Source organism: Doryrhamphus excisus, chromosome 2 (assembly GCF_030265055.1).
Source record: "Doryrhamphus excisus isolate RoL2022-K1 chromosome 2, RoL_Dexc_1.0, whole genome shotgun sequence".
Classification (NCBI taxonomy): Eukaryota; Metazoa; Chordata; class Actinopteri; order Syngnathiformes; family Syngnathidae; genus Doryrhamphus; species Doryrhamphus excisus.
This window is the reverse complement of record NC_080467.1, coordinates 12,042,917-12,069,114: the sequence shown is the minus strand read 5'-3', so window position 1 is coordinate 12,069,114 and position 26,198 is coordinate 12,042,917. Positions and strand designations below refer to the sequence as shown.

General features: G+C 43.6%; 3 protein-coding genes across 12 annotated transcripts in view; 1 reads left to right on the top strand and 2 right to left on the bottom strand.

The window, feature by feature from the left end:
* The window catches only part of setd1ba (SET domain containing 1B, histone lysine methyltransferase a), a 16,821-nt gene extending 3,183 nt beyond the window's left edge, over positions 1–13,638 (bottom strand). The window contains exons 1-19 of one of the 7 annotated variants that reach the window (XM_058064799.1): positions 13,106–13,638; positions 12,800–12,870; positions 12,609–12,722; positions 10,842–11,999; positions 10,476–10,627; positions 10,236–10,334; positions 9,103–9,373; positions 8,522–8,643; positions 6,607–7,695; positions 3,566–4,309; positions 3,218–3,391; positions 3,042–3,135; positions 2,746–2,957; positions 2,589–2,655; positions 2,160–2,480; positions 1,981–2,088; positions 821–1,848; positions 544–711; positions 344–469 (exon numbers count right to left, since the gene is read on the bottom strand). In XM_058064799.1, the coding sequence (XP_057920782.1) occupies positions 344–469; positions 544–711; positions 821–1,848; positions 1,981–2,088; positions 2,160–2,480; positions 2,589–2,655; positions 2,746–2,957; positions 3,042–3,135; positions 3,218–3,391; positions 3,566–4,309; positions 6,607–7,695; positions 8,522–8,643; positions 9,103–9,373; positions 10,236–10,334; positions 10,476–10,627; positions 10,842–10,902 (4,836 nt within the window). In that variant the 5' untranslated portion in view covers positions 10,903–11,999; positions 12,609–12,722; positions 12,800–12,870; positions 13,106–13,638. Of the gene's footprint in view, positions 1–343; positions 470–543; positions 712–820; positions 2,089–2,159; positions 2,481–2,588; positions 2,656–2,745; positions 2,958–3,041; positions 3,136–3,217; positions 3,392–3,565; positions 4,310–6,606; positions 7,696–8,521; positions 8,644–9,102; positions 9,374–10,235; positions 10,335–10,475; positions 10,628–10,841; positions 12,000–12,608; positions 12,723–12,799; positions 12,888–13,105 lie in introns of those variants that run through there. The other 6 variants (XM_058064800.1, XM_058064801.1, XM_058064802.1 and 3 more) reach the window with 6 other exon arrangements.
* On the top strand, positions 11,539–20,655 carry rhof (ras homolog family member F). 4 transcript variants are annotated; one of them, XM_058064813.1, is made up of 7 exons: positions 11,539–12,134; positions 12,389–12,959; positions 15,870–16,002; positions 16,089–16,176; positions 17,132–17,241; positions 18,253–18,387; positions 18,528–19,443. In XM_058064813.1, the coding sequence occupies exons 3-7, from the start codon at positions 15,874–15,876 to the stop codon at positions 18,690–18,692; spliced, it is 627 nt and encodes a 208-aa protein (XP_057920796.1). In that variant the 5' UTR covers positions 11,539–12,134; positions 12,389–12,959; positions 15,870–15,873; the 3' UTR covers positions 18,693–19,443. The 4 variants fall into 4 exon arrangements, with proteins under 4 accessions (XP_057920796.1, XP_057920799.1, XP_057920797.1 ...); XM_058064814.1 differs by lacking the exons at positions 11,539–12,134; positions 12,389–12,959 and adding an exon at positions 12,991–13,983; XM_058064812.1 differs by lacking the exons at positions 11,539–12,134; positions 12,389–12,959 and adding an exon at positions 12,991–15,754.
* tmem120b (transmembrane protein 120B) lies at positions 19,527–26,198 on the bottom strand. Its single transcript, XM_058064807.1, has 12 exons — positions 26,036–26,198; positions 25,079–25,197; positions 24,879–24,995; positions 24,056–24,115; positions 23,883–23,978; positions 23,721–23,810; positions 23,451–23,516; positions 23,139–23,200; positions 22,475–22,567; positions 22,327–22,391; positions 22,183–22,251; positions 19,527–20,358 (listed from the first exon to the last, which is right to left on the bottom strand). Exons 1-12 carry the CDS (start codon positions 26,096–26,098, stop codon positions 20,242–20,244), a joined length of 1,017 nt encoding a protein of 338 aa, XP_057920790.1. The 5' UTR covers positions 26,099–26,198; the 3' UTR covers positions 19,527–20,241.

Below are 26,198 nucleotides of genomic sequence, written 5' to 3'. Positions count from 1 at the left end.
TTGACTATGTTTCCAATGTACCTGGACGCGCAGGCAACGCTGCAAACGACGTCGTATAGTGGCCTGTCACGATTCGGCGAATCGGAGCGCCACGATGCGGCCATCCGATATATGCGAGGGAAATTTAATGGAAATGCATTGGAACGGGACTGGAGATTTTGTCCGAAATAGGCAAAATCCGTTATAAAAAATCCGATATATGCAATGAATTTTTATTGGAAATGCATTACAGAAAAATTGGTTCTTTTTTATCTGTCCGTTGTGAGCGAATTTCCGATATATCCGAGTCCGATATATCCGAGGTTTACTGTATATATATATATATGTATGTGTGTTTGCTCACCTTCAGCTGGTTGAATTTCAACAGGTCACTGTCGCACGCAAATGACGACAGCAGGCGCCGCTGCTCGGACCGCCGCTCCGATCCTGCCCTGGTGGAGGCGTGGACTTGTGCGGGAATGCTCATGCCCTGCACACAAACAGTCTGTCAAATATCTCGACTTTTACAACAGTCTGGAAAGTTTCCTCCACTATACCCCCCACCTGTGTGTCCACGGGCGGCTCCTCCGACTGCAGCCGGGTGCTCTGAAGGTACTTGATCTTGTCCTTCTTGTCGATCTTGTAGTAGCCCTCGCTTCTGGCACAGCCGGTCATGTGATCCCTCATACCGTCGTCCCGCCTCTTCTTCTTAATGCGGGGGATGTTGGTGGGTGCAGAGAGGTCAAGGAAGGAACTACAACGGGGATAATACTACAACACGTCAATAAACGGACTGATTTTTCATAGAAATGACCCCTTTGAGGATGTTTGAAAGGATATGAGGATGGTTGACCCAAAGTGTGTCGTTGAGCCAGTCGTTGCCGTTATCCTGTTGCAGCATCTTGTCATAAGTGACTTGCAACAGCCGTACGTCCTCCTCATCAATGCCTTCATTCCAGATGTCGTACAAGATGGTCATCTCCTCAAAGTCGCTGCGTCGTGTGAAGTACGCCCGCGGTGGCGTGGTGACGGGCGACAGGCTGTCGAGCAACAGCTCCTCCCAATTGCGCCGCGCCCGCCTAGCAGGCTTTATGGGCACGGGAGTGTCGTCTTCGTAGGAGAGGAATCCGTCTTCGGCTTCAGACAGCACCATCTTAGGTTCACCTGCCCTTAAGTCTGGACTGGGGCGACTGGGAGACTTGGAGGACATCTTCTGCATGGCAAGGTCTCGGATATGCGTGTTGTTGGCTAAAGATGTCAATTCAGGCGACAGATCCAAAGACTCATCAACTGCTGAGACAGAGACGGCGGGGATCTTTTTGCCTTTGGGTCGCCCGGGTTTACGCTTTGAGGAGATGCAGTCGAACACGTCGGAATCCTCCTCTGTGAAGCCCACGGGGAGCTCCTCTGATAGGCTGCCTGCAGGCTCGGTACCTGTTGATGAGGCTTGGTTAGGCAAGTGGCTGATGGGAGGCTCCTTAAACAGAGGCCTATCATCCAGGCTCTCAGAGGAAATCTTCCGATTAAGAGCAAGTGTTGAGGGGTCGGGGAAGACAGGGGTGAAGGTTAAGTCTCTACCAGGAGTGCGAGGGACTCCAGCGCTAAGGACAGGAGACTGTGCAGGGTAGGAAAAGGGACTACCAGGAATGTGAGGGGAGCTGAGCATCAGGCTGCTCCCCGTCAGCGGGGCGTCACTACCTGGGGTGTTGGGCACCGTGTCCGTGCTCTGAGACTTGCCCAGACTCCTGGCACGCTCCATCAGGTCCCTGCCAGGTGTTCGGGGAATGTCCTCGTCCGTGGGGAGCCGAGCCCGCTGAGGGAGTTCTGGCAGAGGAGCGGAAGGCGGGTGGAGGAGGGAGCGATCTTCTACTGTCGGGTGAGGCGGGAGAGGGAGGTGCATTAAAGAGGCAGAGGTGGATCTGGGTGTGGCTGTTGTGGAATCGAGGTGGGACGGGGCTGATCGGCCCGGCTGGGGGGCCACTTCCTGAGGCTCTGCTTTACCTTTGGGTTTGCTCTCATGGTTGCTGTCAAGCAGGGCGCCTGTTGGCGTGCGCGGCCGTAAGTTCTCCTGATGTTCTGACTTCACTGCACAAACGCCTTCCTTTATGACTAAAAACCAAAGAATTTTATTGAACAACATTAAAACTAAAATGATTTGTAATTTAGGAGGAGACACCTACCGGGAACACCTTTAGGTGACGGTGGCTTCAGGCCCTCGGGTACCCCTTCCTCATGTCTTGGAGGTCTTAGATCCTCCATAGAGTTTGTAGTCACCTCCGCAGGAGGACTCGGCGGCTTGGAGCCTGCCTCCCCTTCTTCATCAGAGGACGAGGACGAAGAAGACGACGAGGACGAAGAGCTCTTGGAACCTTTGCCCTCATCCTCATCTTCGACTTCCACCTCCGAGTCCTCTTCTTCTGAGCTCAACTCGTATTCCGAAGACTCTGAGCTCTCTGATGAGGAGTCTGAGCTACTTTTGGAGGACCCTGAACTTGTGGACTCTGTGAGATTAAAAGATGCTGCAGTTTTATAAAAAAAAATAAACTCTGCGAGAGATCATGTAAAGACGCGAGAATGTGTGCAAGTTTGGCATTTGGTTAATAAAGTACCATCAGCTGAGGAGTCTGATGATGCACTCCCACTAGATGACTCTCTGCCACCCTCCTCTTCACCGCTCTGCAAAAACAAAACCAGGGGGAAGAATATTTCACCAACATCGTGTGGTTTGGCGTACCAGCAGCTGCCATCTTTAGAAGGGGGGCTTACTTTGCTTGGAGACAGCCGGTCAGCCGGCTCTCTTTCATCTGGCTCTTCCTCTCTGTCCCCAAGTGACTCCTCCTCTTTCCCAGAGGTGTCCACCTCCTCCTCGCCCTCGCTGTCCAGCTCCAGAGGGCGCGAGTGTCTTCGTTTGGCCGAGATACTATCGGCGCCCATTTTGGGGTCGTCCAAGGGGAGCTCCGCCGGGTCTCGCTCACGGTCTAACAGAGGTGAACAGTGAAAACATGAGCAGCTGTGGACGTGCAGCACGTACCCAACACCGACAGGAGGTTGGGGGCGTATACCTTCATCCTCCAGCTCGTCTTCCACTGGGGTGGAGGGTCGCGCTCGTTTGTTCTCCCCCGCAGTGGCGGCCTCAGGTGGGTCCTTCCTTTTGACCTGCACGCAGCATGTGAATGAACACCAAAAACCGTGGCCATGGTGGTCAGGAATAGCAAAACTCCTTCGACTGAAGGCTGACCTTGAATGATGGCAACCGGATGGCTCCTCGCAAACCAATTCCCAGGCCCATTCCTTCGTAGCCAAGCCCCTCGCCCTTGTTCCAGTTCTCGAGCAGGCTCGAACCTATTGTCTCTTTAGGCTTCGGTCTTTCTTCTTCTTTCCCTTCAGCACCTTTAATTGGAGTCAAGGACGCCTGGGAAAACATGTGAACAAAGTGAATGAAGAGCACAATGAGCCACAAAATGTCATAGACACGTGTTGACAAACGCAGATCATTAGCATTATTGCTACAGACATACAAAACGGCACTTTTCAACTGTGTAAATTCCAAAATCAAGACTGGTGAAATGTAAAAAGAAGTCCTTACCTTTGCTGAGCGTTCTTTCTTCTCCCACCATTCATCAAAAGCTCTGAAAGCGACCACCTCCACCATTTTACGGTTGAGGTCCCTCTTCATGATAGCCTTCAGTTCTTTGACAATGACCTGAAGGACACCTTCGATAGTGGCTTTGTGGGGATCCTCCTTTTTAGTTTCATACCCAGGAGGAGGGACAGTTGGGTTGAACTTAGGTATACTGTGATGCTGCCACTGTTGCCCGGGAGCCCCTGCTGCACCGTGCGCAGCCCCCATGGACAAATGCGGATAGGGTCCCACAAATGGCCCTGATGCGGCGCTATCCAGAAAATGTGGATAGGGATAAGGGCCACGTGTCTGAGCCATGCGACTCAACATCTGCTGTTGCATCTGAAAGGACATGGGGACCGTACTCCACTGTTCCCACCGCAAACAGCTCATCAGTTCCATTTGCACCAGCGGAATCATGTTTGGCGGGTAGTGAGCCATATGCGGCAGCATGTGTGGGTGCACGCCGGGGTGAGCAGCGAGGTGGTGCCCCGGCACGGCCGAGTGGGGGCCAAGGTGGTGATGGGGGATGGCGAAGCCGGCCTGGTGGGCGAGGTGGGGGAACCCGGGGGGATGGAGGGCTAGCGTCTGGAGGGGGGACACGGCAGAATTTACGACAATGCCTTTGCTACAATCACCACCGGTGATTGGCGTGCCGGGCATTTCATCATCCGAGATCTCCATGTCTTCTCCCGACGACTGATGACTCTGTGTGACAAGGGTAGAGCGAAACATTTTTACAAGGTGTCTTACTGCAGGGAGAACATTATCCTGTCCACTAGGTGGTGCTCATATGCATGCATATATTAGTAATAAACATCTCATCAGTTACAGTATTTGTTGAGGTCCGAGCTCACACATGTGATGCCATACTTTGGTCGGATTTAAAATAAAATCAAATGATGCTGGTCCACAATTTTTTGTTAGCTTCCTTTGTCACTAATGAACAATTACAATTAAAGTGACATGGAGAGTGGTACTGGAACTGTCACAAAGTCACTTGTTACAACAGTTTTATTGCAAATGTTGATCCAAAATAGGTGAAGAAGAACGAGGACGAAAAGGCTTAGGAAACATGATTAATTGCCAAGTGGGAACAGGTGAGTATAAAAAAAGTTTGGAAACGCCTGGTTTAAACTTAAAGGCATACAGCTATGTCCCTAGTGCCTGCAATAAACATACATTGTGCCATTAGCTGACTTGGCATTTAGTAAGTGCTATGATCTTATGGCAATGTCATGTCTCATGTTTCTTCTCTACATGAGAACTTTGATTCCTTTGTGGAAAACATTATGAAACACAAAGAGTTTTTATGTGTTGCATAAAAACACGCCATGTGCTTCAACATTATTCTCACTGAAGCAATGTCAAGCGCTCTTTGATGGTATGGTCACCGACACAAGACCTATGTCAGGTCAAAGACTTGCAAGAGTGTGTCACAGGAACAAAAACGTAAATTCTCTGAGGGCTAAGCGTGTTATTATTTTAGAGCTGCAGAGGGCACGAGACGAAGCCTGCAAAGGGGAAGGTGGTATGTTATCAGTTTCTGTTCCAATCACAATCTTTAACCCTTGTATTATGTTACGGGTCAATTTGACCCGTTTCAGTTTTTGTGTTGACCAAAGTACTGGTTATCCTTTCTTTTTCTTCATGAAATTTTGTGACTTTTCCTCATCTAGGGTCATTAACACAAAAACTGAAACGGGTCAAATTGATCCGTAACATAATACAAGGTTAACTAGCATGATTTGTTAACCCTTGTATTATGTTACGGGTCAATTATACCCGTTTCAGTTTTTGTGTTGACCAAAGTACTGGTTATCCTTTCTTTTTCTTCACGAAATTTTGTGACTTTTCCTCATCTAGGGTCATTAACACAAAAACTGAAACAGGTCAAATTGACCCGTAACATAATGCAAGGGTTAACTACCATGATGCTAGCATGATTTGTTAACAAATCATGCTAGTCAACCTTGTTAACCTTAACTGAAACGGGTCAAATTGACCCGCAACATAATACAACGGTTAACAAATCATGCTAGTTAACCTTGTTAACCTTAACTGAAACGGGTCAAATTGACCCGCAACATAATACAAGGGTTAATTTGAGAGGTCAATGAAAGTGAAGCTCCTGTCGCTCATTCAAAATGACAGCAAATTATGAACCGAAGCAATGATGAAAGATCTGTAACATGAAAAAGGCTCCCCAGTTGGAACCATTGCAAAGGAAACAATAGTTATCCTGAAGCAGGAGTGGCGTCGTTACACAAATGATGTTTGCCTTGTAATAACTGAAATGTGAGAACACACGCGGCGGGCGACCAGTCCTGACTGTCAGGCTCGGGCAGGCACAGGAAGTATAGCACTGAATGGGGCCAACAGTCAAATTAGTGCTTTCCTTTGCAAGCGAAACAGGAAACAAAAATAGTATTTCATTCCTCAATTGCACATAAGTCAAGGGTGCAGAAACACAGGAGAACAAAACTCCTTTACACACAAACATGTTTAAGCTCATACGCCACATTTGAGATGCTGGGAAACCCCCGATTTTTTTTTAAATTGAAGAAACAAGTGGAATGAAAAGGGAAAGTTTACTATAAGCACTTGAAACCACGCCTTACTTCCTGTGCCTACAACTCAAAGCTAATGTATTTTGTTCAGCTGGCTTAGCATTTATATGGATTGGTTTTTAACATGTCCATGTTTCTGTGTGTGTCCCCAGAGGAAAAGGTCTGGACACCCCTGCACTGAATCATACAGAGAGCCACTGTAATTGTTTTCACTTCTCCTGTCGCTGCATAGGGAAGTTCAAATAATACAAACAGTCCTCCACATGATGAAGTGCAGTTCTACACCACTGTAACAAACATTGTTCATCAATAGCTCTGTTTGCGTCATTAAAAAATAAAAACGAGAATTATTGAGAAAAAAGCGGTAGAAAATGAATGAATGAATGAATGAATGAATGATTATGTCTGAGGTGTTTGGTGAATGTTATGTCTTACCGTGTCCATTTTGTCAGTTTCTGAGTGGTCCCGAGGAAGTTCATCTTTCACCTCACTGTTGCTTGTCATCTCACGGACAGGAGAGCCAATTCTCTTTACTAGCGAGGCGGTCCCAAGTATCGTCTCGTCCTCATCTGAATCCGGCAGTGGTGTGGGACTGATGTCCTCCAAGCCTGTGCTACAGGGACGGGAGTTTTGCGTCCCAGCGGTGTACAGGGGAATGGGGGAGAGCTGTGAGGACGAGGAGGAAATGGGACTTCCTTCCATTCGCACCTCAGTGTCCGAGACTTGCTCCGCCAGGAAGGGCAGCAGTTTAGTCCTTTTCTCCTTGAGGAGCATCTCAATACGAGAGTCCAGGCTATTGCGCTCTGGATCCGGGGCCGGGGAACCGGGTGAGGGGCAGTGCTCGGGGGTTTGAGGAGGCGGCGTGGTTGGTTGGGGGCCCGGTTCGGGTGGGGGCTCTGGGATGGGAGGCGTTTCAGGTCTATCCTTAACGGGCGGAAAGTCAGTAGGAGCTACAGGGGGCGGCTGTGGCGGTCTGTGGTACTCACCCTCCCTTTGGGCTGGGTGATGAAACGTGGGTTCCGAAGCTGGGAAAGCTGGTGGCAAGGGAGCCTGGTAGGGTGAGAAAGCCGACTTGAAATTTGGCGTAGCAGGGGGAGGTGCTGTGTAGGTGAAAGACGGAGTTGTTGGCGGCGGTTCCGGCGGGGTGAGATGCTGCTGTTTAAAGGGCGCTTGCTCAGACGACGTACTCCGATACATGTTGCTACGATACTGAGGCCTCTCCGGTCTACGGTTGTACGCATCCTGGAACTTGCTCTCGTGTCTCCGGGACTTGTATCCTCCCGAACTCTCTGCCCGGCTGGACTGGTACGCGGGCGTAGACTGACGACTGGAGTAGCTGGAGTCTTGAGAGAAGGGCGTGCCTGCCTGGCGTGGGGTCCCCTGGGACTGGGGCGTGTCCTGCCTAAGGCTCGAGTAGCCCGTCTCCAGGGACAGCGGTGTGGTGGAGCTGCTGCTGCTGGGTGGCACGGGCCCTGACGCTGCAGAGAGGCTGCTTTCAGATAACCTGCGGATTGGCTCGTATGCCTTCAGGACGGACAAATAAAAGTCTGGATTAGATGAGGAGGAGATATTTGGACCAATAAAACAGCGGGAAAAGTGAAAATAGCAGCATAACTGGCAAATGTATTTGTAATGCGATTTTTGTGTAATCGGACAAAGCGGCTAAGATAAAAGCAGCTGCTGCAGGTTGCAGTTTTTTTTATTTAAACCATTAAAAGCTGTTTACACAAAAGCTAATCAGTTCCAGTCCGGTCTTGTGTTTTGCGCTTTCCCTTACTGTACTGAAAATAAACCAAACTGTGATTATGGCACACAGTTCCCCCCCTACCGCCAACTGTGATCCAAGATTGATTTTAAAATCAACAAGGAACTCATTTTTTTGTTGATGCATACCTAACAAATCACAAATGACCAAATTTGACATGGCATCTGGGCAACAAGTGTTCTGTGGAATTTCCCATGCTAAATATTTAGACAATTTGAAAAAAAAGCGCCATTGTGTAGATTGTCTATTAGATGCAATGGAAATATTTAAAAAATATAAATTTTGATGCTCGACGGGAAGTTGCACAAAAAACAAACATGTCTTGACAAAAGTAAAAAATTAACTAGTGGATGGGAGTATCAGGGCTGGGCACAGGCGGGAGACTGTGGGGTGGGAGGGTGTAATGCTACAAGGTCAAAGTGCATATTTCAAAGCCCTTTTGAGATGCAATTCCTTAAAGGAAGGGCAAACGAGAACCCTTCTGCTCGACCACCTGTGTTCACTGATAAAAAAAAGGCATCTCTGGATAAATAAGTCTGCTGAGCTCAGCAATTCTTCATATTGGATGAATTTCCCCCAATTTACCAGTAAGGCTTCCGCCAGGCTACGAGGAGAGACTTCCCTTGCTTCCTCCGCGCCGACAGGAAGAGTCCGCGGAGTGTAGCTGCCATTCATCAGGAGCTGGAAGTACCTAAGGCGATTCTCACCTGAGGAATAGCAAACAGAAACGGATTTGATGGCAAGTTTATAAAGAGGCCATTGTTGGAGGTAATCTGGCATTGTTCTAACAACAGGGAATGCTCGTTTGCAGCTGGAAACAAACCCAAAAATCTATGGAGGAAAAAAAAATTTCGGAATGGGACAGTGCCCACGCAACTATTACCTGACTAAAGCTACAATTGTAGCACCTACATTAAAGCGAGTAGAGCTGCAGGGGGGAGGATGCTGACAGGTTGTTTAAGTGTTTGTTTACATGGCTGAAATTAGGCACACTGGGAGTAGAGGGCACCCTCAGCAGTGGGCTTGTGGGAGCAGGGATTACAATTCAATGAAATTCAATTAGGTGCCCAAGCAATGGAGCCAACTACCTGACAGCTGTTGCCTGAAATAATGCAGCTTTTCATACGCTGCAAACTACAAGTAAGGAGGACGTCAGTCAGGTTTACCTTTGGGGTCAAGCTCCACATGGATGATGTTCCCCATCACGGACGTGTTGTGCAGCGACTGCACGGCCACCTTAGCGGCCTTGACGCTCTCAAAGACCACTTTAGCAATTCCCAGGTGCTTCTTGTTCTTCGGGTTGTAGAGGATCTCCACTTCCTCAATGTCCCCGAACTTCTTGCACATGTCAGTGAGGAAGCCCTCCCTGATGTTGTCATTCAGACGAGCGAACGTCACCTCCTTTGGAGGCACGGGGCCGATGTAGCACTCGTCGATCTTGGAGGAAGTATTTAAAAAGAAGGAAAAGTGCTTAAGGGTGTTGGGGTCGTGGCAAAACCAGTAGGCTAAAGCAGGGGAGGTGCAGCAGCTTGAGAAAAAATAAAGAAACACATTTCCAAACCAGCTAACTTCACTTATGTCAAAAGCAAAAGGAATTGATTCATAGTTCCTACCGTGAAATAATAAACAGACAACTCGACAAAACAGAAAATCTGTTTTTCCACAGAGAGGATCTTTGACTAGTTTTTCCAGAGTGGGGAGTCCTGTCGTAAAGTTGGTTTTTGATGTAGGTCAATAAAAACAACAGAGAATTAATGTCATTGTGAGAATATTTGACTAGCATCGCTTCATCGGTTCCTTAAAAATAGCAGTTTAAGAAGATCTTTGATAGTAGGTCCTTAAAAGCATCAGTGTGCTCCTGTCATATAAAGGATCTTTGGCTAGCGAGGTCCTTTAAAGCAGCAGGGTGCTCCTGTCATGTGGAGGATCTTTGACTAGTGTTTCTGCAGTAGGTCCTTTAGAGCAGCAGGGTGCTCCTGTCATATAGAGGATCTTTGACTAGTGTTCATGTTTTTTTTTTGCAGAGGTCCTTAAAAACAGAACACTCCTGTCATTTAGAGGATCTCTGACTATTGTTATTGGGGTGAGAAGACTCCACAAAATAAGCTCCAGAAAATCAGTTTTACAGGGTGTAGAAAAGGTTGTATTTTGTGAGGAGAAACCACACTCAAGGCTGAGTTTTGAGAACAGCTTTCCAGGAAATCCTGAAGATGAGCCAAAGGGAATGTGTACACAACTTTGGAAGTTATGACACCCCAACTCACACATATTCTCACGCGCACACTTGCTGTCAATATACCTTAAATTTGGGGACCGGTAAGTCGGTTTCTTTGTACTTGGTCCAAAGACGTCCGATTCTGGGGTCTCGAACGATGTCCACCGGTGGTATCCCAGGGTTCTGAGGAGGCGGCAAGGCATGCACACACTTTAATGTTAACCACGTAAACAAAGCAGGAAGAACACCGAACAGTGAACCCACAACACTATACAGACACACCGTAGCCCCATCATGGAGGTCGCCGACTCGGCGTGCACTTACGGGCATGTTGAACGTGTGTCCATCGTAGCGGTAGACCTTGTGCGATCCCTTCTTGAGCGCCGGGTCGATTATCAACTTGTAACTTCTCCAGTGGTGACTCCGCTTCTCCGCCGAACCGCACACCGGGTGACTGTCGGTGCCGTTGGCCAGCGCTGGAAAGGACAGGCGAGCGATCAAGCAAAAACGGTGGGGGGGAAGCAAGCTAACGTGAGGCAGCGCTAACTCAACACGGTCCCGTTACCACCACCGACACCAGTCGCCCCTCTTCCTCGACACTTCCACACAAACGTGCATGACTTTAAGCGACAATGTAACACCATCACGACGGACAATTGACGAGAGAGAGGAGAGGGGGAAAAAGCTTACTTGAACTCTGCTTTCTGCCATGGTCTTCGTGCAATTTGTTTCGCTCCCCCGGCTTGGACATGGCTGGTCCGATCGAGGGGATTTTTGTCTTGAATTGATAAAGAAATCACCTTCACCTCCCGCCGCTTAGATTACATGATTTATCTTGAGGAATAGTGCCTGCTTTTTCGGCGAGAGCCAGCACATATTGTGTGTGTATGTGTGTAGCTTCTGTCTCTCCCACAATACACCGCTAGGCTTTGCCCATGTCGAACGCTGAGCCGCACTTTCGCTACAAACTTCTATGTCGCCTTTTTATTTAACAAAACACCATTTCGTGTTGTCTATTTTCACCTACGCGATGATCCGGTTAAATACATATATAACTGACTCTAGGAAATTATATTAGTCGTTTAACTGCTCGAATATGTGCCGTGTCGAATCTGCCACTCGCGTTTACTCAACTGACAAATGCATTATGCTGCATTTGGCAAAAATACTTGTGCCGCTAAACTATTATTAAAAAAATATCAGCGCGACTATGTGTTTTAATATTTTTGAGCAGACACCTTCAAAATCAATTTAAAGCCGCTGAACAAACATAATAGTGCACATTTCCACAGATCGTAGCTTCAAAGGCGGTTAAATCGTCATCAGACGCCGTGTTGCTATTATTTTCTTTACATGCTGTTTTTTGTTGTAGGTTTTTCGACAGACAATGTTTTTTTTCCCCTTCTTTGACATTGCTTGCTGTTTTTTGCAGTGCTCGGGCAATTGGCTGGTTAACAGCGGCAGCCTGGTGTAACCAATCAGAGCTCAGCACCAGATGAGCGGTCTGCTATTAGAGGCACGGCTCAGGAGTCCTTCAACAGAGCAGAGAGAGAGGGGGGCCCTGAAAGCTCTCGGCAGCCATTTTCCTGCTTAAAAACAGGGGGACTTAATGGGCCTAGCTGGGTTTCCTTTGTCTCAAAAAAGGGATCTTACACTTGATTTCCTCAACCTCTCACGGACTATGATAAACCTTAAGATTGCTCCTTTGAAAGGATTTGAGAAGAAGGAAGAGAGAGAGAGAGAGAAAGAGTGTGCTGGATGTAATTACCCTGTGACATTTTGAGCCTTTTTTCCTCTGCCTGGAATCCATCTTTGTCTTAACTTGGTCACGGGCACACCCATATAATACTATTTGAAAAGAGAAAAAAAGAAGTGAAAATATTGTGAATAAACAGCTCTTTTGGGAAGAGAGGGGTAAAACAACACAGTTTGTAAATGTTTAAGTCAGTTTTGCACCCACGGGCCTTGTATGAGTAGCAATGAGTAAGTCCAACTCTTCTATAATAATCTTTGCAGCATGCTGTTGTTGATTATTAAACTATTTTTTGTCAATCTATCAATTGAGCTATCCAAATGTCTTTTTTTATTGTAGCATCCAACTTTATTCCATGTTCTTATGACAAATACAACATACATTGGTGGCCTTTTTAATGTAAAAATACCCTTCTTAGGCTTCTTGCAGGCTTCTTGCATTTGATGCTTTGATTAATGGCTTTGAACATTTTCTCCCATAACAGAAAGCTGATGGATTTTTGAGAGAGAACATCTGTGGGTGCAGAATTTGGTTTGCCATTTAAAGGACCAAATTGCCGTCGCAGTCGACATGACCTTGCATGAAGGTCATCTTTAATTTCCCAAACAGGTCTAACTCAACTCGGGATGGTGGGGCAGCTCCCTGCAGAAATAGAAACCGTCCAAAGCCAAAAAGGACACAAGAAGGGACAACAAAATATTTACCTCAACACCTTTGGTGAAATGCAGTAAAAACGGGCCTTGAAATGCAGAGGTGAGAGGATTCCAGTTTCCTTCTTTGGGATCCTCTAATAATGTCATTAATGGGGGAAGGTCATCCTGCAAAAAGAAAGGATTCCATTTATAGCACAAAAGATGAAGCGCTTGCATAAACAATCATGAGTGCCTTCCATTACCTCCCAGTCAGCGAGTAATGCATCTTCAACCATCATCTGTTTTTGGGGCAATATGCAAAGCATCTCTCTCCCTTGAAGACAGGATAACAGTCAACTAACATCGACCATTCTCACTAAGATTCACCACAGTTAAAACTACAAGGAAATGTTATTTACAAAGGTAAACCTCTTTTTTTTTTACACTTTACCACTCACTTGTCTTTATCTCTACTGTATATGTAGGCATTCTAATAGGACACTTGTCAATTGTGTTTACATGTATATGTTAAAAAAAACATTTTAATCAATATTGTATTGATAACTTACAGCTGGTATTCAAAAATATGTAATCCAAGCCTTTAAACGTGAGTCTTATAGGGGTGAGGGGGAGAATCTTGGGACTATTCTGTTTTCCACCCCTTTCTTGTCCTAAAGCCATGAGGTGGCGTGTAGGTTTTTAAGAGTTCAGCAGGCTCTCAAAATGGCTTCTCGTCACACACACAAAGGACGGAGCTTCTAATAAGTGTTGCTGCGCCATAACGAACTGGGTGAGGTCTCGCTCGCTCTCTCGCTCTCTCTCTCCCATTCGAGAGCGCTTCGGCGACAACCAGGGGGAGGGGGATATTCTCGACGTTTCCACACTCAAAGCAAGGCGTTTTTACACCCAGTCGAGAGAGGTGTAACTATATCCGGAATGGACGTACATTTAATAGGTGAATTGACGAAGAATTGACGCCTCGACGTGTGGAGGAAAGAAACAAAGATGGCGACGGCTGAGGTTCACTCTCCCAAAGGCAAAGGCGGTAATCCGAGAGCTGGCGGGGGTTGCCATGGCAGCACCCCCTCCACATTGCCATATTAGGTCATGGGAAGTGCACGCACAATAACCTGGTTGTTGACTGGAAAATTACACTGCGTGCCAAAGGTTGCAAGAGGCCATAGTAACAGTCTTTTTAAAATAGTAAATAGCATAAATGTTTTCTTGTTTTAGGTGTGTTTTGTCGTGTGGCACATGGTGCTCACTTTTACAATCGAGTTTCAAGGCCTGTTTTTCTTGCTAGTCGTGTTTATTTTGGGCTGCCCGCGGCGAGCATTCCTCCATTAGAAAGTCACGATGCTGTCATTCCACTTAGCTTGGAACACCCTTCCCCCCACAGCTTCTCCTGTCATGGACACACAACTACGAAGAAGCGTGTGTAACCAAGGTGAACATTTTATTACACACAAAACGTGGTTTAAATTGACTAGTTAAGTGTATCCACAGGCCTTAAAAAACGCCCATTAGTGTGGCTGCCTTTCTGGAATGTTCCACAACGGATTGGACTGCATGGTGAACAAAAGCTGCTTTGTTTAACAAAAATGTTTTCTATTCTTCGTATATCATCGAATTCTGTCAAAAACAATCGATAAGTAAGTTGACAAATGCTGTTTGCCTAAAAGGTTATATTTAATATTATAGCCTACAGTCGCCACAATTTAAGAATACAATACATACTATGGGACTGTATTCATTTTTTCACCTATTTCATTCGGTTTGTGCATGTATATATATATTTTTTTATTAAACATAGATGTAAAGTATTGTGTGGAAACTGTTGCTGAATATCACATGTCACGTTTACATAACAGCCTCCTTGCTGTAAATAGACTATGTTTAGAATTACTTAATGCTGCCACATTTAATTGTCAATACCTCAGCATAAGCCATGATTTGCCTCAGAATCCTGCCCCCCCCCCCCAAAAAAAAATGAAGACATTGCTAGTCTTTTGTGTTCCCTTAAAGAGACAGCTTGCCAAAATAACTGAGCTCAACTTGAAAATCCTTAATTTACTTTATTTACTTAATTTACTTTAGGGGTGGTCCAAACCAGCCAAGGCCGCATACAGTAAAATCAAAGTATCTTGGGGCCACTTTGATATTTTACATTTTGTAAACCCACCCATGTAGCAATGCTAACAAGTTATATATATATATAGGATAGAAGAACGAACAGCATGCACCTCAGCTTTGTGTGCTTGGTGACAAAGTACGTTATTACTTTTTCAGCTGTTTTGCTGTTTTACAAATGTAATGTTTTCTAACAGTGTATATTTAAAAAATTAACCCAAGTTTATTCTCATAATATTTGGACTCTGGTAATCCCACGGGTATTTCGCAGCTATCCTTTTGTTCCTAACATTAAAAAAATGAAAATTGCAACAATATGCTTGTAATTTTTTGTGACATGTTAAATTTTTTGATATTATGACTATTGTAATATTTATACTATGATTCTTTTGTTAGTTTTTCTGTTTAATCGTATTTTTAATATGAGCTGAGGCCACAATTCGAACCCCCCCTGTGCCAGCGTGAGCCTGAAAGAACCATGCCCAGATACAGACACACTATTTAAGTTTCATTATCTTCTCTGTTAAGTAAATAGAGATAACATTGAGGGGGGTAGGCATGTCATTATCTACAGGTACGCACCACTAATCATAGCTGGTTTGCATACAATACTAGTCTTTAATGTAATCACAAATCCTATTCTTTAATCAGTCAATTTATCATCTTGAAAGTGTTTATACTAAAAAGCCAAGCGATTTACTTTGAAGTCTAGTTAAAGATGTATGTATACATGTATATGTGTGTGTGTTCGTTTTCATTGTATACTATTGTGTATATATATTTATATATAACATATGGTTGTAGGCTTTTTCTGCACAATAACTTTGATCATACCTTGCTATAAAATGTCCACATTTGGGAGCTGGCATTCAGCCTAAAAGTGTGATTACCAGGACAAACAAACGGAGGCAGTACTGCACATGAAAGGTCCCACCCATTAAATGACATACAAAATAAAGGAAGTGGGTGCAGCCGTGGGTGCTATTCATAACTAGAGATGCTAATGCGAGCACACGGGGCAAGAAGAAATGTGATGGGGGTCAGGCTTTCAGTGTGACAGGAACAGGAAGTGGTAAACACACAGAGAGGTAAGAAGATGAGGAGTATGTAAATAATCATGGACCTACCAAATTGATCAGGCTTACTATACTATGCGCATACCTCATTGAATTGTGGAGGGAGTAAAGTTTTGATTGTTTGAAGAAGGATGACACAGAAAGATGCAGGTAGTCATACCACCAAGCAGGGGGATGAAGTCAAAATTGTCATTGTGGGCGATGGAGGCTGCGGGAAAACGTCTCTCCTGATGGTGTACGCTAAAGATTATTTTCCAGAGGTAAGGTGGAGATTATTCATAACAATCATCACTTCATTATTATTCAGAAGAAAGCTGAGTGATAACATCTCTCTCCTGTGAAACAGAAATATGCCCCGACAGTGTTTGAAAAATACTCCACCTCTGTGGTTCTTCGAGGGAAAGAAGTCAAAGTCAACCTGTATGACACAGCAGGTAAGACATTTTGGACATTTTGTGTATTCGTATAAAATAGAAGCAGTCAAGCTGCTATATGTGTGTGTCTTACAGGAAATGGAATCCTCAGGGTTGGCGTCATGGGAAACACTTGCATAATATGATGATTGCGTTCATTGCTAAGCTGAATTATCCCAAAACTTTAACGAAAAATAGCTGCCGCTTTCAGCTGTATTTGTTCAAATGTCAGTTTATATTCAGTTCTTGTTTATCTTTTACATGAAGAGTGATGCAGTTGTCAGAAATGTGTATGACATCCATGGCTGTCTTATGCAATACCAGTAGTAGATATGTGGATCCTGTATATTTAAATCTATGACCAAAATCTTCGGGAAAAGCCCAACTCAAGTTGCACAAAACGTAAGAGAACCACTGTCATGAATGACGTAAGAAAAGCTCTGTGAACAGGTTGCGCATGTTGCTTTTTTGTATCTTATTTTACCAACGTGTAAGGGCTATATGAGAATAAACATACAAAAAGGAGAATATACATCGGAAGTGCAGCTGACACAAAGAAAATAAGGTATTATAACAATAGTGCAGTGCAGTGGCCCAGCTCAAACTTCTTTTTCCACTTGAATGACCAAATGTTTCTTAAACACTTATTGGATACAGTAGAATAAATAGGCACCTTTTGCACTATAATAAAACTAGACATTATTCACTTGAATTACTGTTATTTTGTGAATTAGCAGTACATTTCCTAATCTTTTACCAGAAATGGTCAACTTTGTCGGTATAAATTGTAACCCTGTGCCTTACATCAGCCTAAAAAGGAAGTTAGGAAGCCAGGATGTGGTTTTCTTATGTGAATATGCCCTGACTTTGAAACACATACAACACATTGTATCGCCCATTTGTTGCTCTCCAAGCTATCCACCGTTGTTTACAATCCACGCATACTTTTTAATCAGATCTCCTGTTTGTCTTTCAGGACAGGAGGATTACGACAGGCTGCGGCCACTCTCCTACCAGGAAGCCCATCTGATTTTGGTCTGCTTCGACGTGACCAACCCTACCAGTTTTGACAATGTCACCATAAAGGTACAAAATGGATAGCAATCACAAAACGTGCTCTCTTAGGCATGCCTCCACAAAGAAGTAGCGTCTCACGTTCTTTCAGTTATTATTAACTCATGGTTCTTTGCTTTTTGCGTGGACTTTGACCTCGTGCAGCGAGAACAATATTGGTCATCCACTTCCTTCTTTCAGACCTGCTTAGTGTGAGAAATGTCATTTTATGTTGTTGAGAGATATTATCTCCATAATATCCATATTATGTTTATCAAGGTACATTCTGTACCAGGACTATTCTATTAAAATGTTCTGGGGGAGTGTGTCAGATTTTCAGGGAGCTAAAGACCAGGGACACAGCGCCCTTCACTCCTGTCACATCTTCAAACACCTTTTTATCCAAGCAAATGGCTTATATAGTCATCAATTAAAACAGTATGTTTACGCTAGTCAAAGCTCTTTTATATGACAGGAGTGCTTTGTTCTCAAAGACATACCGCAAAAACAGTAGTTAAAAACGGCCTCTCAAGTCCCACAAAACTGTCATTTCAATAGATATATATTCACCAGAATAGACCTCCGCCAAAGTACTCATTGTCCATAAATGCTTAAGTGTTTTTACGATCTATAGGTGATTACCCTAATTTTTACATGAATGGAAAATGAGTACACGTACGGCATATTTGTGCCGCAGGTTGCCTTGTCATGCGTCGTTAAAGTTAAGACCGGGTGTATTCCTCGATATGAACTTACTTTTACACTTGTATGATAGCTGAAATATCGAAAACTAGTCCTAAGCTCAATTAGCAGAATGAAACTTCATTTTAGGGGTGTTACATTTCAAATGGTGTCACTTGACAGCCAAACATGTTAAAGCTATTTAACCCTCTCATTTGTCCTCATGTTAAAGCTATTTAACCCTCTCATTTGTCCTTATTTGTCAATAATGTGGTATAATACAATAGACAACGATTATGACTTTATTCCAGTGCTCAATCCCTTAAGATTCTGTGTGTTTTGCTATTTTTTTTTTTAACCCAGTGGAACCCAGAGGTGAAGCATTTCTGTCCCAACATTCCAGTCATCCTAATCGGCTGCAAGACTGACCTCAGGAAGGATAAAGAGTCCATCAGGAGGCTGAAGGCCATCAATCAATCTCCCATCACTTACACACAGGTAAGCTATCATTATTTTGATATGCAGGAAGCGGAGGAAGAAGCAGGCTGACCCACTAAGACATTCAAGCTGCTTTCACTCCAACAAGCTTATCTCCACCTCTCCTTGATTAATCTCATCACGGCGTCTTTGGGATGCAGGGACTGGCCACCCAGCAGGGGATGAAAGCCGAGCTCTACCTCGAGTGCTCGGCCAAGTATCAGGAGAACGTGGAAGACGTCTTCAGGGAGGCCGCCAAAAAGGCTTTGGCGTTCCAGCGCAAACACATGGACTATAAGAGGAAGAGGAAATGTGTCATTTTATGACGATAAGAGGACGTCGCTGCCTGTCAGTCAAAGTGGCAGCACATCTCCTGTTGACTCAAGATACATGAAGGGTTTTCATATGCACTTTGGGAAAAACATAAAATATTTAGTCATTTTTCTTTCATTGCCTTTTGTATTTTTTTATTAAAAAAACAAAGTTTAATGAGATTTTACTTGTTAAAAACAACTTTTTATGATACAAACAAGGCCAAATATTATTTTTTTTATTTTGTGAGTGGCTATTTTTTTAGTTTGTAAAGTAGCCAAATACTTTTTTAAAGTCATTTGAGGGGGAAAAAGTTATCCCTAATACAGTAATGAATATTTTCTATTTGAATTTAAGACATGATAAATATCCCTTAATTTATCACACAATCTTGAGGGGAAAAGAAATACAATTAATCATACATTTTTATGCCTGTATTGAGAAATGGCAGATTTCTTTCATCAAAAATAATGAAAATAGACTTTTTAAAGGTAGAATATAATTCAACAACTACAAATTCACTGGCTCAAAATATTTTTTTGGTTTAACTGTGTGTGCTACTTCCTGTATCTTTCCAGCCAAACTAGTGCAGTACTGTAGTAATAATCTTGGGCAGCAGCGCCCACTAGTGTTAAAAACGTGAATTAGATCTATGCCGTGCAGAGGCGGCAATTACAATTCTATTTACAGCCATTGAGAATTCTGTTGTATTTAGTAATATCTAATTTGTATTTAAAAAAATAAATATTTGCATTCCCTCATAAACATGACAGTTCAATTTCAGAAATCAAACATTTTCCTCGTAAATTAATACAAATATTTAATTTGTGGCTTGGAATCGTCCCATTCCCCCCCTCCCTCATTCTACATGACAGTGTTGAAGTACAGTACTGATGCCAACAAGTAGCATTTTAACCCTAAAACATGTGTGCAACATAATATAGGACACATCCCTTTCAACAAATTCAAGAGTTTCTGCCTTTTAGGACTATAAAACACACAACTAGACATGATGCTCATCCCTTACCATGATAAAAACTACACGTGCATCTTACTGATGGTGAACAACACACAGGTGGACATTTGAGGACGGTCCCTGCGTGAGCCCTGTGCGTGTTCTTGGAAGGCTACCGAGTGCAGCATTCTATACTTATTCTCTATACTTCTAAAAAGGAGTCCGACCTAGACACTTGTGAAACAGACACATGACACGGGGGAAACTACTTCACAGAAGTATGAAGCTGCATGACAAGACTTTCAGGTGGTCAAAGGCAAAAGATCTGCTGATGTACCGTTGACTGACACCCTCTTTCGTTGCATATGATCCTAACAACACATCGATACACTGAAAGTCCGTCCATTTTGTTTTCATATAGGATCCAGCAGCAAAGTGGACATCAGTGAGGGACGACAGCAACAGCATGGACAAAAACCCATCGCACAGTCGGCCGGATGCTGCTACCAACACCTGAGAGAAGAGAACTGCACTTTCTCCACAGTCAGATGGATGTGCAAGATTGGTCCTTGTCCTCCAAAAACCAAAGAAAAATCTGATTGAGCTTCTCAGTCACTTTTTGTCACATTTTCCTGGTTCTTCTGCACTTTTTGGTGGACCACCTTTAATGTAGTGAGGAAGTTACCGAGGAACAGGACGAGAAAGGTCAGTGCCAGCATAAATACCTGCCAAGACAAGAACAGCAAAGCATTCGTGTCATGTAGAGCTGTGGTTCCAAAACTTCGCGAGTGGCAAAGCCAAATTTACAAAACATTTTTTGTCGACCAGTCCAGGTTTTACCCCGCCTCTCGCCCGAGGACAACTGGTATAGGCTCCAGCATACCCGCGACTCTAGTGAGGATACGCGTCGTAGAAAACTTATGGGATGGTTACATTGAAATATTAGGCATGACTAATAACTATGCATGCGTGGGTTTCCTCACACATTCCAAAAAACATGCTAGGCTAATTCATTCATTCATTAATTTCCTACGTGCGAGAGGCGGGGTACACCCTGGACCGGTGGCCAGCCAATCACAGGGCACATATAGACAAACAACCATTCACACTCACATTCATACCTATGGGCAATTTGGACTCGCCAATTAACCTAGCATGTTTTTGGAATGTGGGAAGAAACTGGAGTACCCGGAGAAAACCCACGCATACACAGGGGAGAACATGCAAACTCCACACAGAGATGGCCGAGGGTGGAATTGAACCCTGGTCTCCTAGCTGTGTGGCCTGCGCGCTATGCTAGGTTAATTGGCGACTCCAAATTGTCCATAGGTATGAATGTGAGTGTGAATGGTTGTTTGTCTATATGCGCCCTATGATTGACTGGCGACCGGTCCAGGGTAACCCCCGCCACTCGCCTGAAGTCCGCTGGGATAGTCTCCAGCATCCCTGCGCTTGACTGCACTTGTAATTGTTTTTCATTGTCATTCACGTACCCCCCAATGACAATTGTTGGACCCCACTTTGAGAACCTAGACCAGGGGTCGGGAACCTTTTTGGCTACGAGAGCCATGAAGGCCAGATATTTTAAAATGTGTATCTGTGAGAGCCATATACATTTTGAATGCAATAAAATGTGTGCATTTGTATGTAAGACCAACAGTTTTAGATATAATGGGCTCTAATTACGTAGACCAGGCACACTACCCCACGCCAATGGGGTGTGGCCAGCACACTTTCGTGAGCAGCGCAGTGTCTAATAATAAATCAAATACTTGCTGCCATTAATGCAACTTCTGCTGCTGCATGGTTTTGAACCATATTCAGTACACGTATTTCATTCTTTTGGCCATCTTCGTCAGAAGGCTTGGTTCTGCAGCTTTAGCTAGGTGACTATTTGACTAAAGGAGGAAAGTTTACATTTACATGTTTTTTTGACATCTCAATGACCGAGGTAGACTACCGCATTACCCAGTAATAATCAAGTTTTGGTGTTTGACCTGGAAAATATCATCAAAAAAGATGGATATGGTCGGCCATATTGCAGTAGAAAATAGATGGACGAATTAAAATGCATAAGAAAGTTTTGATTTTTAATATTATTTTTAACAGTCATTTCTGTGATGTTTACTTTAAAATGTTAGCAAACATACATTTTTATTGTGGTAAATGCTTGAGAGCCAGATACAGTCATCAAAAGAGCCCTACCTGGCTCCCGAGCCATAGGTTCCCTACCTCTGACCTAGACTATAGTGGATCTTTGACTAGGAATTATGCAGTAGGTACTGAAAATGTAAGTCCTCCTGTCATTTATAGAATCTTTGATTAGTGTTTTTTGCAGCAGGTCCTTAAAAAGCAGCCATGTGCTGCTACTGTTTATTTTTGCAGTACAGTAAATTACAGTCACAGTAAGTAGCGATAGCATCGCACTCCTGTCATATAAAAGCGCTTGACCTAGTATTTTTTGCAATAGGACCTTCAAAACAGCAGAGATCTTTTGTGATACTGTATAAAGGATCTTTGACAAGCATTGGATGTAAATGGATACCTACCTGCCACTCCTTGCAGTCCTCATGTCCCGCCAAGCGAAACAGGGTCACGGAATTATACAGCTGCCAAAACTGAAAGAGAAGGAGGTGTCGCTTTGAATGAGGGTGGTGGTTTACATCCCATAAGTAGACATCGTGCTCACTTACGTGGCCAAAAAAGAGAAATGGCAAAAGAAACGTAAGGCCTCTCCACATCCAGGACTGGAATCCCTCTGCAAGGAATCATGAGTGGCGTTGATGTCGTGTCTGGAACCTTTTACCCCCCTTTTTATCCCCCTCTACTTGGACCACTCACCCACTGTGAGGTCCAGCTGATTTCTCTCCCCTAAAGCCCGCAGCCTGTACAGGCAGCCGCTTTGATAGTAGTACTGGAGGAACTGGACAAAACCTGGAGACATTAGAAAGTCCACATCTGAACATCCCCCCCAGTTAAACGACACTCGGTGATGTACGCCTCCATGCATGAGATATGAGCAAGGCAGTTTGTGTGCCGGCATGCTTGATTTTCAAGGCAAAATTTTGCCGTTATGTAAGCAAATTGTTGCCTCGGGTGATGGAGGACATGGCCTGCTCTAACCCCCGCTTGCTGTGTTAACTTGTCACACAGCTGATTGAAGTACAGTATCGCCATTTTAGAACAGAATACAGTAAACCTGCATCTACTTTAGAGTAGTCAGTGTACAGCTTGTTATAATATCTGGCAACATGAGTTCCAGCGCAAAGTGAGTACCAACATAATTGTGTCTCTATGAGTTAATTCCTACCTGGCAACAAGCAATGGTGCTGACACCAACTACAGGTGTAAAGTGAGGTGCGCTATCTTGTGTTGTCAGCTATTTAGACAACAATGGCTCTCTGGTGATGTATATCGCTACTCTAAAGTACGGCATAGTCAAGTTTAATTTGGATAGTATTTTCCCTTGAGAGGTTATAACAACAAAAACCAAGTCGGGACTTACTCTGATAGATGGAGAAGGCAAGGAACTGACTTCTAAACATCTGATACATGGGTCCCTCTGGCCTGCAAGGAGCATAAAAGACAGCTTAAAACTTGAAATTGGTTCATAATACCGCAGGACACATATTTGGATTTATTTTCCCCACAGGAAATAAGGGATGGGCACAATACATTTTATAGAAAAAGTAAATCAATTTTTATTATTAATAATGGCATGGGAGAGTCTCCCTGAATGTTCTGAGCGGTAGTAAGGTATACCGAGGTGTCATGATACTGTCATTTTGCAGTTCCACTGTATTGATAACACACTCACCAGGTGAGCATCACACCGGACAGGAAGGTGGACACGTAATGGTGGGAGACCCACCACCCTTTAATCCTGAATCAAAACACAGGACAAGTTACATTCATTCATTCATTTTCTACTGCTTTTCCTCACTAGGGTCACGGGGTGTGCTGGAGCCTATCCCAGCTGTCTTTGGGCGAGAGGCAGGGTACACCCTGGACTGGTCGCCAGCCAATCACAGGGAGGACAAGTTACATGTGGATTACATATGGATCCCATGTATGACATTCTACTCACCTGGAGCCATTGGTCATGAGGATGCTTTCCCTTATGGTTAAGGTGCAATAATACCAAACCAGCAAGAAGTTGAAGATTTCATCCGTCACCCTAAACACCAATACGAATAAGAACGTCATACACATCTGAGATAACGGAGAGAACGTAGTGATGTCGCCTCACCGACAGTTGAGGAAGAAGAGGCAAGTGATGGCGCCAAACATGAGGATGATGGTCATGTACAGCTTGAACTTCTCGTACTCGTCCTTGTAGGCAAACCTACGTGGATGATAATAAATGACAAGAAGATGATATGGATGATGAGGACAGCAAGACAAGATGAAGGAAGTCCATACTTGGCCTGATTGCTGAGAAGCGTCACGTTCACGTTGCCCAGTACTAGGTTCAGGTACAGCCTGGAAGATAGAATAACACTTTCTTTTTGCATGTGCAACTTCCTTTTTACAATTTTTAATGATGGTTAGGTTGTCTTCAGAGGATGTTCTCACTTAATTCTACTAAGAATGCACACTTTTAACTCAGTTATTACAGGCACAAAAAAATCTAAATATATTAAATTATATTAAAAAATACATAATTTATATTGGACCCATTTGTTGTCTAAATGAAGAGAAAAATTATATAGAAAAACATCAGAAAAAAATCTGAAAAATAATCCCTAATAATGTATTAAATTTATTAAATTAAAGAAACACATCTAAAAAATATCATACAATTTAGAATGTATTATTTTCTGTCAAAAAATTTACAAATTAATTTATTTTTACAATGGTGAGGTATAAAAAATTATATCATATAAAGAATTAATTACAAATTATAATGTACTAAAGGTTAAAAAAGGGTCTAAATGTAAAATATATACTATATATTAATATAGGTATTCTGCAAAAGACTATAATTACATATCATTGGTCCCAACTTTTTCCAATTTGAATACTAAAAATAAAAAAAAACATAGTACAAAATAATCCAAACGATCCTATATTCATAAATGAGCAAAACACGCTAAATCACATACAATTAGGACTAATCCGGTTTCAATACCCTGTGTGAACTGATGCATCAGGTTCTAATGTGTTGTAGATGTTTAAGGTGAAGCTGGACTGCAGCATGATTGGTTGACAGTTGTGTCCGAGACCCAAGTGAAAGGGTACTGACCCATTCTTCTTTGGTAAATACGCTTCCATGTCGAAGAAGACATTCTCTTTCTCTTTGATTTGAGTCTGGATGTCCGTTATGACGTGCATCTGGTTTTCATCACAGACTTGTGCGCACCTTTGAAAGAAGAACAAGTCCATCAGCTTCCATGCATGTTTTGCAGCTATCCAAATATGAATGACGAAAACACAAAACCATACCTGTTTAAGCTACCACGAAGGTCTTTTAGACATTTTCTCTGTTTGCTGATGGCGTTGCTGCATGTCGTCTGAAGATTAGTCAGCTCTTCAAGTTTCTGCCTGTACAGTTTGTGAGTTTCCTATAGATGTAAACGCATCAGTCACGTCAACAATATTTGCACTTATATTACAGGAAGAAGAAAAACAAGACAACTGAATCCATTTCCTTTGTCTTAATTCTATTCAAATGTGATAGTGTCCTTTTGTTTTGTTTTTTAAAATAAAAAGCACATGTACATTAGATAGTTCTTCCAGGCGTAACTAATACTGTGGCTCCCTATAAATGAGCTATCCCTAGACAGTTAAGCCATCACATTTCCCAACGGGTCAGCTCTAGATTTAAAATGTTGACCGTATTGTCACATTTAATACGAGCAGGAGGAACAAGGGTGCCACAATGCAACAAAGCCACCTTTAAAAACGATTGGCATTGTTTTTGTGTGGTTAGCGTAGAAAGTGTTTTCAACTCGCTAGCTAACGTCAGCTAGCTAAGATGCATTCAAAGATCATTGAATACTTTGGAGGGGGGAAACAGTGGCGACAAAATTATTCTAACATTTGACATTCATAGAGGAATAAATATTGTGATGGAATGGACGAAATGTTGCACGGTGTTGTTAGCCGGTGCAACCGCAAAACACACTAGCTGTACGGGGAACCTGCCGCTAACGTCAGGCACGCAAACATATCGTGAAGTGCACATGCAACCGGTGATATATATGAAGCAAATTTCCGATATGATTTTGGTTAAAACTTCCCTAAAAGTTGCTAATTATTGCGCATAGGTTGACTGTGATAATAAGAATGAATGCCGAGTAAGCAGGAGGCTACGGTGATTCCTCTGTCAGTGTCATCCACCGCGACGACGAAGCGACTTTAAAACCCGCCGAAATAATCATTTCACATTATTGTTCTTACTTGCAATTGCTGATATTCCTCATCGAGTTCTTCCCACTCCGCCTTGAACTTGGCTACGGACATTGTAGTGCAGTTCAGACGTTGCAAGTGAGGAAGGACGGAGGGTCCTGCAAAAGCTCGCACAGGATGACGGTCCACTCAAGCGCTCTTTAATTGGGCTGCA